At 43.1% G+C, this 14,418-nt stretch overlaps 1 protein-coding gene across 5 annotated transcripts in view; it reads left to right on the plus strand.

Annotated features, from left to right (window-relative positions):
- ppp2r3b (protein phosphatase 2, regulatory subunit B'', beta) overlaps positions 1–14,418 on the plus strand; it is a 54,792-nt gene that overhangs the window by 33,968 nt on the left and 6,406 nt on the right. For all 5 annotated transcript variants that reach the window (XM_020461862.2, XM_020461860.2, XM_031806325.1 and 2 more), the window contains 8 exons: positions 1,414–1,599; positions 2,246–2,349; positions 6,591–6,693; positions 12,573–12,647; positions 12,873–12,959; positions 13,184–13,340; positions 13,992–14,040; positions 14,299–14,388. In XM_020461862.2, the coding sequence (XP_020317451.1) occupies positions 1,414–1,599; positions 2,246–2,349; positions 6,591–6,693; positions 12,573–12,647; positions 12,873–12,959; positions 13,184–13,340; positions 13,992–14,040; positions 14,299–14,388 (851 nt within the window). The remainder of the gene's footprint in view (positions 1–1,413; positions 1,600–2,245; positions 2,350–6,590; positions 6,694–12,572; positions 12,648–12,872; positions 12,960–13,183; positions 13,341–13,991; positions 14,041–14,298; positions 14,389–14,418) is intronic.

A 14,418-nucleotide genomic window follows, 5' to 3' on the forward strand; every position in this document is an offset into this window, starting at 1 on the left:
ACCACCCTCATGGAGTCTGTTTCTGACCGTTTGAGCAGACACATGCACATTTGTGGCCTGCTGGAGGTCATTTTGCAGGGCTCTGGCAGTGCTCCTCCTAGCACAAAGGTGGAGGTAGCGGTCCTGCTGCTGGGTTGTTGCCCTCCTACGGCCTCCTCCACATCTCCTGATGTACTGGCCTGTTTCCTGGTAGCGCCTCCACGCTCTGGACACTACGCTGACAGACACAGCAAACCTTGCCACAGCTCGCATTGATGTCCCATCCTGGATGAGCTGCACTACCTGAGCCACTTGTGTGGGTTGTAGACTCAGTCTCATGCTATCACTAGAGTGAAAGCACCGCCAACATTCAAAATTGACCAAAACATCAGCCAGGAATCATAGGAACTCTCTGATCCAAAGTGTAATTAGTATCTTCACCATGGTTAAATGGATATTCAATTTTTGCATTTTTATTTTCTTTCTACAAATAGGTGCCCTTCTTTGCGAGGCACTAGAAAACCTCCCTGGTCTTTGGTTGAATATGTTTGAAATTCACTGTTTGACTGCGGGACCTTGGAGATGATTATATGTGTGGGGGTACAGAGATCAGGTAATCATTTTAAAAAAAACATGTTAAACACACAGGGAGTCCATGCAACTTATTATGTGACTTGTTAAGCACATTTTTACTCCTGAACTTATTTAGGCTTGCCATAACAAAGGGGTTCAATACTAATTTCAGCTTTTCATTTTAAATCATGAATTAAAACATAATTGACATGATGGGGTGTTGTGTGTAGGCCAGTGACACAAATTCTAAATTCAGGCTGTAACATAACATTTGGAAAAAGTCTATGGGTGTGAGTACTTTCTGATGGCACTGTGCCTCTCTTGTCAGGAGATAATTAATTGGATCAACCATCTCTAGAGCATTTTCACTTACCATTCTGTATGTTGATATCAGGTCATGCTGTAGGCTGTATTTTACAGCTTTGCATTTGAAATGAACATAGATCACTGCTGTCAATTATTCTTGGATCGTAGCATACATTATTTCAATGCTTTCATTCAGATAATTTGATACATAATTCCATTCATATGTTGCTTTTTCGATGTAGACTTGTGTGTAGAAGTCTATCCTGCTGGTTGGCGCCTGCCAGAATGTCTCTTAGTGTAAATGGTGTGTTTTGAACATTCCAACATCACTTGACACATCTTTATTGAAAGCCATTAGTTAATTGGTTGAAGGGAGGGGGAAGTTGTTTCCCTAATGGGGCAGATGCAGGCGGGGCCGGTGGTGGATTACTTTATTGGGACTAGGTAGCCTTTGCTTACTTTAGCCAGCACTAGTGTCGTTGGGTCCTAAATGTTAGATACTGTTAGCCGCTGATGCTAACACAGGCTATTTCTGTCCTGTCTGTTTCTCCTCAGGCCCAGGTGAAGAGCGAGGCGCCTGTTCCCACGGCGCTGAGTGAAAGCATTCCAAAGTTCTACTTTCCGCGGGGGCGGCCCAAAGCCAACCTCAACATCGACGGCCTCATTGCTAAGATCGAGAAAATATTTTCCCAATTCCCCAATGAAAGGGCCACCATTGAGGACATGGGGAAGGTTGCCAAGGTGAGAAGGTGATTTGTAGTGCCGAGGCTCTGTAGCCACCCAGCAAATTTGTTTTCATTAGTGCAATTAGCCCCTGGCTTTAGTTAAGGTTTGCAGCTCAGACTTGGTTTTTCTCTCTCTCTCTTAACCCATGAAAATATTATTTCTGACCCCCCCCCCCCCCCTCCCAGGTATGTGACCGCTGACCTGTGGGGGAACCTGAGTTGAGAAAGAAACATCAGCCAGGTTACCTCAAGGGAGGTCTTTGGGGGGGGAAACACCACTATTATCTGTGGGATATGGGCAATTTATTGACATTTTCAATCCAAATCGAATCCTCTTCAGTTCAAAGCCAGTCAGCCCAGGAAATCGCTGTGTCACGTTTTGACGGCTGGATTAAACGTTTTTAGTTGGAATTAGAGCAGAGTGACTGACAGCTGTAAGGTGGAGAGAGAAAATCAAAAAAGCACTGTAAAACAAAATAACATTTAGTTCACCCTGATGGAGGACAATGTTGAACATTTAAGCGTGTAGCTGGACAATATTTAGTTTGACACAGTTCTATTACGTGTGAGCTGTAAAGGATAGTTAAGTGAACTGACATTCAACTGCACAGAAGAGGACACTCGTCTAAATCCCTTATTTCTCCCTTCTTATCCCCCTCCAGGCGTGCGAGTGTCCGCTCTACTGGAAAGCTCCATTGTTCAATTCGGCTGGAGGCGATAGGACGGGCTTCGTGTCCGTTCACAAGTTTGTGGCCATGTGGAGAAAGTAAGACAATGGTTCTTGTACCCAGCCAGCCGACCTCACAGAGCTACTCTCACAACCCATAGTCTCTCGTAAACAACTACCAATAGCCACATGTGATGGCCAAAGCTTAAGCAAAGAGTACTCAGTAACTGGTCTTCCAATAATGTTTTGTCCTATTTTTTCATAACATGTAAACACTTGAAATGTTTACATGTACAGTGCATTCGGGAATGTATTCAGACCACTCGACTTTTTCTAGATTTTGTTAGGTTACAGCCTTGTTCTAAAATGTATTAAATTGTTTGTTTTTCCCTCATCAATCTACACACAATACCCCATAATGACAAAGAAAAAAATTGTTTTTAGAAATGTTTAATTTATCAAAATAATAAAAAATGATTTCACATTTACATAAGTATTCAAACCCTTTACTCAGTACTTTGTTGAAGCACCTTTGGCAGCGATTACAGCCTCGAGTCTTCCTGGATATGACGTTACAAGCTTCGCACACCTGTATTTGGGGAGTTTCTCTCGTTCTTCTCTGCAGATCCCCTCAAGCTCTGTCGGGTTGGATGGCGAGCGTCGCTGCACAGGTATTTTCAGTTCTCTCCAGAGATGTTCGATCGGGTTCAAGTCTGGGCTCTGGCTGGGCCACTCAAGGACATTCAGAGACTTGTCTGAAGCCACTCCTGCGTTGGCTTGGCTGTGTGCTTAGGGTCGTCGTCTTGTTGGAAGGTGAACCTTCGTCCCAGTCTGAGGTCCTGAGCACTCTGGAGCAGGATTTTATCAAGGATCTCTCTGTACTTTGCTCCATTCATCTTTGCTGTGTCTAGTCTCTCAGTCCCTGCCGCTGAAAAACATCCCCACAGCATGATGCTGCCCACCACCATGTTTCACAGTAGGGATGATGCCAGGATCCCTCCACACGTAGCGCTTGGCTTTCAGGCCAAAGAGTTCAATCTTGCTTTTATTCAGACCAGAGAATCTTGTTTCTCCTGGTCGGAGAGTATTTAGGTGCCTTTTGGCAAACTCCAAGCGGATTGTCATGTGCCTTTTACTGAGGAGTGGCTTCCGTCTTGCAACTCTACATAAAGGCCTGATTGGTTGAGTGCTGCAGAGATGGTTGTCCTCCCATCTCCACAGAGGAATTCTAGAGTTTTGTTATAGTGCCCATCAGGTTCTTGGACACCTCCCTGACCAAGGCCCTTTCCCCCCGATTTAAGAATAATGGAGACCACTGTGTTCTTGGGGGCCTTCAATGCTGCAGAAGTGTTTTGGTACCCTTCCCCAGATCTGTGCCTATGGACAATTCCTTTGACCTCATGGCTTGGTTGTTGCTCTGACATGCACTGTCAACTGTGGGACCTTTATATAGACAGGCGTTTGCCTTTCCAAATCATGTCCATCAATTGAATTTACCACAGGTGGACTCCAATCATGTTGTAGAAACTTCTCAAGGATGATCAATGGAAACCAGATGCACCTGAGCTCAATTTCGAGTCTCATGGCAAAGGGTCTGAATACTTATGTAAATAAGGCATATCTGTTTTTTCTTAATACATTTGCTAAAATTGACAAACTGTTTTCACTTTGTCATTTATGGGGTATTGTGTGTAGATTGCTGAGGATTTTTATTTATTTTTCCATTTTGGGATAAGGCTGTAACGTAACAAAATGTGACCCGATTCAGGATACTAGGCTTATGTTGCAAGTGAATTGTTTGAACGTAGAAAAATGTGTATTTATCAAAATGCGTTTTTTTGGCAGAATTGCCTTCTCAAACGTGAACTTTCATGTGCCTTAATATCAAACTTGTATGCCATCTCTAAATACGAATAAAATTGTTAAATTACGAGCCTAGTTGGTTTAGTCACAGAAAAAGTCAGCAACCTTCCGGCTAGCCATGATTGGCTGAGATAAGGAGTAAGCTGGACATGCCAAGAGATGAGTTTGGATTGGTCTGCCATATAGCACTCGTCTGCCTATTCGAGCTGGTCAGTATGTCTAGGTAATTGTGTTGAACGCCGCTTTTATTTTTTATATATCGAGTAGTAAAACTGCATAAATCTAATGTCAAGTTAAAGTGTACTGTTAACTAGCTTACGTTAGCTGGCTGTCTCGCTAGCTACCATTGTGTATGCTCTCCACTTTCTGGGGGACCGAGTTTTGGAATCAGTGGAATTCGAGTATGATAGCTAATGAGATGGAGAAAACACCAGTCTGGATTACATCTTCAAACTAAGAGCAACCATACATTGCATCAGACAGGATTTGCATCCAACCATGATGTATACGGGTAAGACAGTCTAGCTAGCTACATTTTCAGATGTTTCATTTCAAGTGTGCTGTTAGCTAGCTAACGTTAGCTGTCTGGGTCGCTAGCTAACTTTGTGTATGATCTTATTATTTGTATATCAGACACATTTGCTTGACTAGTTATAGCCATAGAACTGGTTGGTTAGCTACCTGCAGATTCATGCAGGGTAGTAACTGCATGTGTTGTGATTATCTCAAGCCACTTTAATAATAAAAAATGTGATGTAATAAATGTATTACAGTTCAGTCACTTTAAACAATGCTACTTTATATAATGTTTACTGCATCTTGCCTATGCCGCACGGCCATCGCTCATCCATATATTTATATGTACATATTCTTATTCGTCCTTTACACTTGTGTGTGTATATAAGGTAGTTGTTGTGAAATTGTTAAATTACTGCACGGTCACACATTTCGCTACACTTGCATTAACATCTACTAACCATGTGTATGTGACCAATAAAATTGAATTTGATGGTCCATTGTTTAGCTAGCTAGCTAGATACATGTCTTTAAAAAAAACTGTTATGTCACTGCACTGTTGATAGACCAACTAGCTGGTAAATTCGCTCTGGCTATCCACTGATTTAAGACCAAGGGTAAGATAGTCTAGCTAGCTTCATTTTCAGATATTACGCATTTCTAATTTTGACAAAGCATTTTCATTTCAAGTTAGTGTACTGTTGGCTTGCTCCCTAACTAACGTTACACGTTATGCGTTGGGATTCATTGTCTATCTAGCTACATTTCTTAACAAAATAATCCCGTCTTAGTGTGCCAGAGTGCAGAATAACTGAATTGTTGAACGCTCACCACCCGTTGCAAATGCCCGTCAGTAAACATCAACAAAGCGTAATTCAATTGTTGCCAGCAGCACAGTTACGGTCACCAATGCTCTGGATAACATGAAAACAGCCTAACCAGCTCTGCTAGGGTGAGTAACATGGTCAGAGTGGGGTGTTCTCTCATTATGTGTCTGGAAGTAGCTAGCCAATGTTAGCCAGTTAGCTTGGGTGCTTGACTGTAGTTGTGAGGTCACAGCTTTCAGATCAACCCTACTTATTGGCCAGAGCGTCCAGTGTGTATTTACGAAAGGACAATCTGACAGCACAGTTGCAGTCACCAACGCTCTGGATAACATAACAGCCTAACCAGCTCTGCTATGGCGAGTAATGTTCAGTGAGCTGTTCTCTCTCCCTTAGATGTCTGGAAGTAGCTGGCAAGTTAGTACAGAACGCTCGGCTCAACCCTTAAAGAGATGGGTGGGGCTACGGCTTAAGAGGGTGTGAACAATGCTGAATGGGTGTAGACAATGAAGGGTTCTTCATAGTAGAACCAAAACATTGAAATACAAAAGTGATTTTACAAATTGATCAACTTTCAAAGCAGAATTACTTTCCCATTCATTCCTCAAATGGAGTGTATGATATACCATTTTGTAGTTCTGAGTCTCTACTTTTAATCCAATGTAAAAACAGAATTTCAAATGTTGCTGCATAAGACCGAATCCAGGTGGTGTCACAAATGTGGAAAAAGTAAATGGGTCTGAATACTTTCCGAAGGCACTGTGTTTCTCTTGGGTAAAGTAAGATGTACTGTACTCTACTGGACTGTTCTCTTGGTTGTGTGTTGTAAGCGTACTGTTTTAATAATGTGTGAGTCTCTAGAGAATTGGAGTGGAATGGCCTCTGACATTACCTCATGGCTCTGAGGGGGTTCAAAAAAGAAAGTTCCATTATGTCATCATCACTGCTGTAACACTCTGAGCCTGACCCAGCGTCATTTCAGAATCCTAATTTCAGAATGTATTAACCCGCACTGCCACTTCAGAGGTGAATGATTTCAGACTCGCTCTGAAGTGTTCTCTGATGGAGAGAAAAAAATAGGGAGAGAGCGAGACCCTGAAAAACCCTGAAACCATATGTTCCCTCTTTCCTTCCCAGAATGCTGCAAACCTGTCATGACGACGTGTCTAAGTTTGTACACCTCTTGGCCAAACCTGGCTGTAATTACCTGGAACAAGAGGACTTTATTCCATTCCTGCAGGTACAGGAACACCACACACACAGCCCCCCTGTGGAGAGAGAGTGGGATTCTAGTTTGGGGAGAAGTGCTGGGCAGCGGTGTATTATTAGGAAGAGAAGCAAGGAGGGGGTTCTTTGGGGCAGGACAGGGGGAGAGGGGTATTTTGGGCCAGTGGTAGAGTTAACATGAGCACTTCATTCCATTCAGTGGCGTTTTATACTGAACAGAAATATAAACCAACATTTAAGGTGTAGGTCCCATGAGCTGAAATAAGAGATCCCAGAAATGTTCCCTACACACAAAAAGCATATTTCACTCACATTTTATGCACAAATTTGTTTACATCCCAGTTAGTGAGCATTTCTTCTTTACCACGATAATCCATCCACCTGGCAGGTGTGGCATATTAAGAAGCTGATTAAACGGCATGGTCATTACACAGGTGTACCTTGTGTTGGGAACAATAAAAGGCCACTCTAAAATGTGCAGTTGTTGCACAACACAATGCCACAGATATCTCCGGTTTTGAGGAAGCATGCAATTATTATTATTTTTTTAAACCTTTTTATTTAACTAGGCAAGTCAGTTAATTAAGACCAAATTCTTGTTCAGAACAAACTGCCTTGTTCAGGGGCAGAACGACAGATTTTTACCTTGTCAGCTCAGGGATTCGATCTAGCAACATTTCGGTTACTGGCCCAACGCTCTAACCACTAGGTTACCTGCCGCAATTGGCATACTGACTGCTGGAATGTCCACCAGAGCTGTTGCTAGAGAATGAAATGTTAATTTCTCTACCATAAGCTGACTTCAATATCGTTTTAGAGAATTTGGTAGTACGTCCAACCGGCCTCAACACCACAGATGATATAGAACCAGGCCAGGACCTCCACATCCAGCTTCTTCACATGCAGGATCGTCTGAGACCAGCCAACCGGGCAGCTAGTGAAACTGTGGGTTTGCACAACTAAAGAATTTCTGCACAAACTGTCAAACTGCTGCAGGGAAACTAGTCTGCGTGCTCATCGTCTTCATCGTTGTCTTGACTTGACTGCAGTTTCGCGTTGGAACCGACTTCAGTGGGCAAATGCTCAGCTTCGATGGCCACCAGTGTGCCATTCACGGCTGAATCCCAGTTTCAACTGTACCGGGCAGATGGCAGTGTGTGGGCGAACGGTATGCTGATGTCAATGTTGTGAACAGCGTGCCCCATGGTGGCGGTGGGGGTATGGGCAGGCGTAAGCTACGGACAACCAACACAATTGCATTTTATTGATGACAATTTGAATGCACAGAAATACCTTGACGAGATCCTGAGGCCCATTGCCGTGCCATTAATCCGCCACCATCACCTCATGTTTAAGCATGATAATGCACGGCTCCATGTTGCAAGAATCTGTACACAATTCCTGGAAGCTGAAAATGTCCCAGTTCTTCCATAGCTTGCATACTCAGACATAATCACCCATTGAGCAGGTTTGGGATGCTCTGTATTAACTTTGGACAGCCATTGAATAGGAGTGGGTCAACATTACACAGGCCACAATCAACAGCTTGATCAATTATATTCAAAGGACATGTCTCTCTGCATGAGGCAAATGGTGTTCACACTAGATACTGACTGGTTTTCTGATCCACGCCCCTACCTCTTTTTTTTTACTATCTGTGACCAAAAGATGCATATTTGTATTCCCAGTCATGTGAAATCCATAGATTAGGGCTTAATGAATTCATTTCAATTGACCGATCTCCTTATATGAACTGTAACTTAGTAAAATATTTTAAATTGTTGCATTTTATGTTTGTTCAGTGTAGATTTATCAGAGAAGTAACTGTACCTTGTATTTATTCTATCCCCTTTATAACAAACAAATTGTGCCAATCACATCCCAGAGTTGAGCATTGCTGTGCTGGCCAGTTGTGTAGTCTGTCTGCCAGGGTTTCTGGGGTTTGCCTGTCTGCAAGGGTTTTCTGGCACCTGACAAGTGACCAGGAACCAAAAATCTCAAATTTGAGCTCATCAGAACTAAGGACAGATTTCTAGTGTTCTAATGTGCATTGCTCGTGTTTCTTGGCCCAAGCAAGTCTCTTCTTATTGGTGTCCTTTAGTTGTGGTTTCTTTGCAACAAATCGACATTGAAGGCTTGATTCAGGCAATGATGGACTGTCGTTTCTCTTTGCTTATTTGAGCTGTTCTTGCCATAATATGGACTTGGTCTTTTACCAAATAGAGCTATTTTCTGTATACCAACCCTATCGTGTCACAACACAGCTGATTGTCTCAAACGCATTAAGGCACACCTGTTAATTGAAATCCAATCCAGATGACTACCTCATGAAGCTGGTTGAGAGAATGCCAAGAGGGTGCAAAGTTGTCAGCAAGGCAAAGAGTGGGTACTTTGAAGAATCTCAAATGTAAAAGTATTTGATCACTTACCAACCAGTAAGAATTCCGGCTCTCACAGACCTGTTAGTTTTTCTTTAAGAAGCCCTCTCCACTCATTACCTGTTAACTGCACCTGTTTGAACTCATTAACTGTATAGAAGACAACCTGTCCACACACTCAAACAGACTCCAAACCCTTCACAATGGCCAAGACCAGAGAGCTGTGTAAGGACATCAGGGATAAAATTGTAGACCTGCACAAGGCTGGGATGGGCTACAGGACAATAGGCAAGCAGCTTGGTGAGAAGGCAACAACTGTTGGCGCAATTATTAGAAAATGGAAGAAGTTCAAGATGACAGTCAATCACCCTCAGTCTGGGGCTCCATGCAAGATCTCACCTCGTGGGGCATCAATGATCATGAGGAAGGTGAGGGATCATCCCAGAACTACACGGCAGGACCTGGTCAATGACCTGAAGAGAGCTGGGACCACAGTCTCAAAGAAAAACACTACGCCCGTCATGGATTAAAATCCTGCAGTGCACGCAAGATCCCCCTGCTCAAGCCAGCGCATGTCCAGGCCCGTCTGAAGTTTGCCAATGACCATCTGGATGATCCAGAGGAGGAATGGGAAAATGTAATGTGGTCTGATGAGACAAAAATAGAGCTTTTTGGTCTAAACTCCACCCGCCGTGTTTGGAAGAAGGAGTACAACCCCAAGAACACCATCCCAACCGTGAAGCATGGAGGTGGAAAAATCATTCTTTGGGGATGCTTTTCTGCAAAGGGGACAGGACGACTGCACCGTATTGAGGGGAGGATGGATGGGGCCATGTATCGCGAGATCTTGGCCAACAACCTCCTTCCCTCATTAAGAGCATTGAAGATGGGTCGTGGCTGGATCTTCCAGCATGACAACGACCCGAAACACACAGCCAGGGCAACTAAGGAGTGGCTCCGTAAGAAGCATCTCAAGGTCCTGGAGTGGCCTAGCCAGTCTCCAGACCTGAACTCAATAGAAAATCTTTGGAGGGAGCTGAAAGTCCGTATTGTCCAGCGACAGCCCCGAGACCTGAAGGATCTGTTGAAGGTCTGTATGGAGGAGTGGGCCAAAATCCCTGCTGCGGTGTGTGCAAACCTAGTCAAGAACTACAGGAAACGTATGATCTCTGTAATTGAGAAGTACCAAATATTAGGTTCTGCTTTTCTGATGTATCAAATACTCATGTCATGCAATAAAATGCAAATTAATTACTTAAAAATCATACACTGTGATTTTCTGGATTTTTGTTTAAGATTCCGTCTCTCACAGTGGAAGTCTACCTATGATAAAAATTACAGACCTCTACATGCTTTGTAAGTAGGAAACACTGCCGATTTAGCAGGTTATCAAATACTTGTTCTCCCCACTGTACACACACACACACACAGTAAGAGAAGCTTAGGCTCTCTCTCTCCCCAGAGCGATATGCCGGAGGCATGTTAAGACACCAAAATATATTTCTTTATCCTTGTCAGATACTACTGCGTCTATAGGCGTACAGAAGGGGGCATTTTAGATCAGAATATGATTTATATTGTTACATTATATGAGTAACTGGTAGGCTTTAAATATTCTTCCTCACCTTTAAATTCAACTGTCGGAGTCAGTTGGAGCGCCGGTGTGCACTGCCTTCATATCATAGGCCTGCAGTATAGTAGGCTATTAACCACACTGCTCCAAAAGTTTCTAAACTTTATTAAGGTAATATCAAAAGCAAGTCAAGCCATTGTTTCTAGGGAAAATACTAGCAGAATATTATATTGCGGCAAACACAACATTAGTTTAAACTTAATTTGGCCAGAGAAAATGGCTCAACAGAATGAAACAAAACATTTGCGAACTGGTTTAAAAATGTACAAAAGTTTTGAACAGGCTATATTGCAGCAATTACCAAGAAAGGCTAGTGCCTACCTTACCCAACAAATGAAAGCAATAGGCTAATGATATTTATTTTACAACAGGTCTACTTATAACCTTAAATACGGCGCACACAATTAAAATGACAGATCTTGCTTAATTTAGCACACACATGTCTCAACAGAATGAAACCTAACATATTTTGAATATTTAAATAACTTGTTTAGATGAATTAATATGCCTACAATAATAATAAAATAATAAAAAATGTAAAGTTCCAAAAGCATCCTACCTGAATAGCGAGTTGTACAGTAGCCTGCATTTGTTCTCGCCAACGTTCTCATCTTTGTACACTACAATATTAAAACGTTTCCATGCAGAGGACATTCCCCTTGTAAACTTTACACTATAAGCATACGCTCAAACTTTTGTTTTAATTAAATGAGAAAGTCCTCCATCGTAGCAATCAACAATAGCCTCCTCTCTCGCTCTCCTCAGCAGCAGATGCATACACGCAAGAGTGAGAGAATGGTGCAAAAGTGCGAAATCGGAGTGTATGACAGGATCGGCCAAAAATGGTCAATTACCGGCTAACGTAAACCCTGCTGTCTGCCTACCTACCTGGTGGTGTACCGTATCTGCCCCAAATTGGGCTGATTCATATTCATGCTGGCAGAACCGTCTGGGCCGTGACAAAACACCCGTTAGCATACCGGGAGGAGATGCCTTCTGGCACTCACCGTTTAATTTGTATTGCGACGCTGGGGTGAATGGGCTCCTCACCCTGGTGATTTATGGATTTTTCTATTATTTAATTTCTCACAGGAAGGGTTAAGAGGGAGGAGTGGGCGCACCGCAGTCTGCCTCAAAATAAAGCTATTTTAATTTCACTGCCGTCTTCGCATTTACATCAATGTTTAGTTCCTTTCACCCATCTGACAGAGAGGGGTTAAAAAAACGACAGGGGGCATGAGTGATTTTCATAGCTTGGATAAAAGTACAGTTCATTGGAGATTCAGCTCACCAGTCACCACATGAAAGAATCTGTGTGTGGTGGTCCAGCATGGAGAATATGAGCAGCTATATAACAGAGCAGGCCTCTTCTCCCATTCGTCTCCTATTGTTTCCATAGTCTCAATTTCTCCACGATGTCCCCTACTCATGCCGGCCATTTAAAGGGATAAGAGTCTGTTAGATGCTTTCATACTTCAAAAGTGCAATTCAATTGTCCTCCCAATTTAGATTCTTCCCATTCATCTGCCATTGCGGTCTGCAGATTTCTCCTAATGCATAGCTGGATCTACACAACAGATGGAGCGGCTATATGGATGGATGCTGCTTGACATTAGGCCACCTTTTTGAAGTTCCAATACATCTTGAATATGGTGTTTTGAGCTAGTCGAGCCCTTTCAACATCTCTCCAACAGGCAGAGCAGAAAATGGGGTCTGTCTTTCTGCTACTAACTCCCCAGAGTCCCCAGAGAGTGATTTGACATACTGTTGTATGTTTGATTGTCTCTCTGGTGCTTGTCTTGTGGCAAGGCCCAGTTAGTCCTCTGGACCTCTCCCCAGCCTTGTTGTAAATGTTATTAACCTCCTGTCTGTGTTGTTCAGGATGTGGTGAACTCTCACGCAGGCCTGGCCTTCCTGAAGGAGGCGTCCGACTTCCACTCACGCTACATCACCACAGTAAGTCATTATACATACCACACCAAAATATATTTTGGCATTTTTTAATCCATACCACTTGGTATGTCTACAGAAGTTAGCGTGTGATGTTGAATGTAATATCAAATGTGTCCTATCGTGACTGACTCTGAAGCCTTGTTGTCATATACAGATTTTTTTCTGTGGATGAGTTGAAGTGATCTTTTGAGTGTTCCAGAGGCTATTAAAGCTGTGTGTTGTCTGCAGGTTGCCCAGAGGATATTCTACAATGTGAACAGGTCATGGTCAGGCAGGATCAGCTGTTCAGAGCTCAGGAAAAGCAGCTTTCTCCAGGTAGGAAGGGAGCTTTGAGGTGGAACTGATCAGTTGTCACATCTACAGTAGTGCTGTGAGTCGGATGAAGATGGGGCCCACCTTCTTGTCGAGTCTACTTCCTCCAATGTTTTTTTTCCCATCAAGGGAGCTTTTTTCCTCATCTCTATATCTGTTTAAAGTGCTAAGTAAGTCACCAGTGATTTGATTTGGCTGGTTGGTTGATGAATTGATTGGTCCAACAGAACGTGGCCCTGCTAGAGCAGGAGGAGGACGTGAACCAGCTAACAGAGTTCTTCTCCTATGAACATTTCTACGTCATCTACTGCAAGTTCTGGGAGCTGGACACAGACCATGACCTATACATAGACCAGAGAGACCTGGCCCGACACAACGACCAAGGTACACAGAAACACACACACACAACCTCTACATAGACAAAAGAGAGCTAAGGTGTATGTCACGTAGCGGGATATAATTGAGTTTGTGAACTCTCTGAATTAAGGATAACCGTTGAGTTGGAAAGCGCTAGCTTCGTGACATACCCCTTTGGTCCGACAAAAAGACCAAGGTGTGTGTGTGTGTGTGTGTGTGTGTGTACACACACACACACACACACACAGAGAGAGAGGATTACCAAGGCAACCTTAATGTTCAAGTGGAGTCCAAGTGCTTTTGCTCCCACACACCACTCCATATGTTCCTGGTCATGAAGGAAACAGGAAAGGAAGATCAATGGGGCAATAGGCCTAACTCGTCCACCCACCCACCCCCCACATGAATGTCTTGGTTGAATTGGATGACGCCATGTCTGGCTCCATTTATTAGTCCTGTAGATCTCCCCTACAAGCAGAAATCACTGTATTTATTGTATGGAAAAGATAAAGGAGAGGTTAACAGTTACATCATTCACTTTACTTCCCAATGAGCTGGATTTATGATCTGTGACTGGATCACATCTATAATGAAAGACCTTGTACACAGTAACTCGCGTCACATTGTTATCTTGCGTAGTTTGTAAAAATAAAAACTTTTTTCTCCTGTTTTGTCCAGCTATCTCCCACAAGATGATTGAAAGAATATTTTCTGGGACAGTTACCAGGTAAGAGACATTAACTAATGAATGGCTGTTATGACGTTCCACATCGACTCCTTTCACTGAGTTGAGGTTGGCTTGGGTCCCCTGTGTGTTTTTCCTTAGATAAACGCAACATTTAATCTACTATTGTTTAAAGCTCTGTGCAGATATTGCTATTTGCTAGAAATAAACAAATATTCCCTGCAAATGAAGCTTGATAGAATTGAAGGTGAAGTTGGAGTGGCGTGTTTGAGTGTTGCCTTACAATCTCTCTCGTCACAGGGATAGACGTCTGCGTAAAGACGGCAGGCTGAGCTACGCTGACTTTGTCTGGTTCCTCATCTCCGAAGAAGACAAGAAGACTGACACCAGGTACTACACACAGTAACATCAGTCTCACAT

Source organism: Oncorhynchus kisutch, linkage group LG26, assembly GCF_002021735.2.
Source record: "Oncorhynchus kisutch isolate 150728-3 linkage group LG26, Okis_V2, whole genome shotgun sequence".
NCBI classification, from domain to species: Eukaryota; Metazoa; Chordata; class Actinopteri; order Salmoniformes; family Salmonidae; genus Oncorhynchus; species Oncorhynchus kisutch.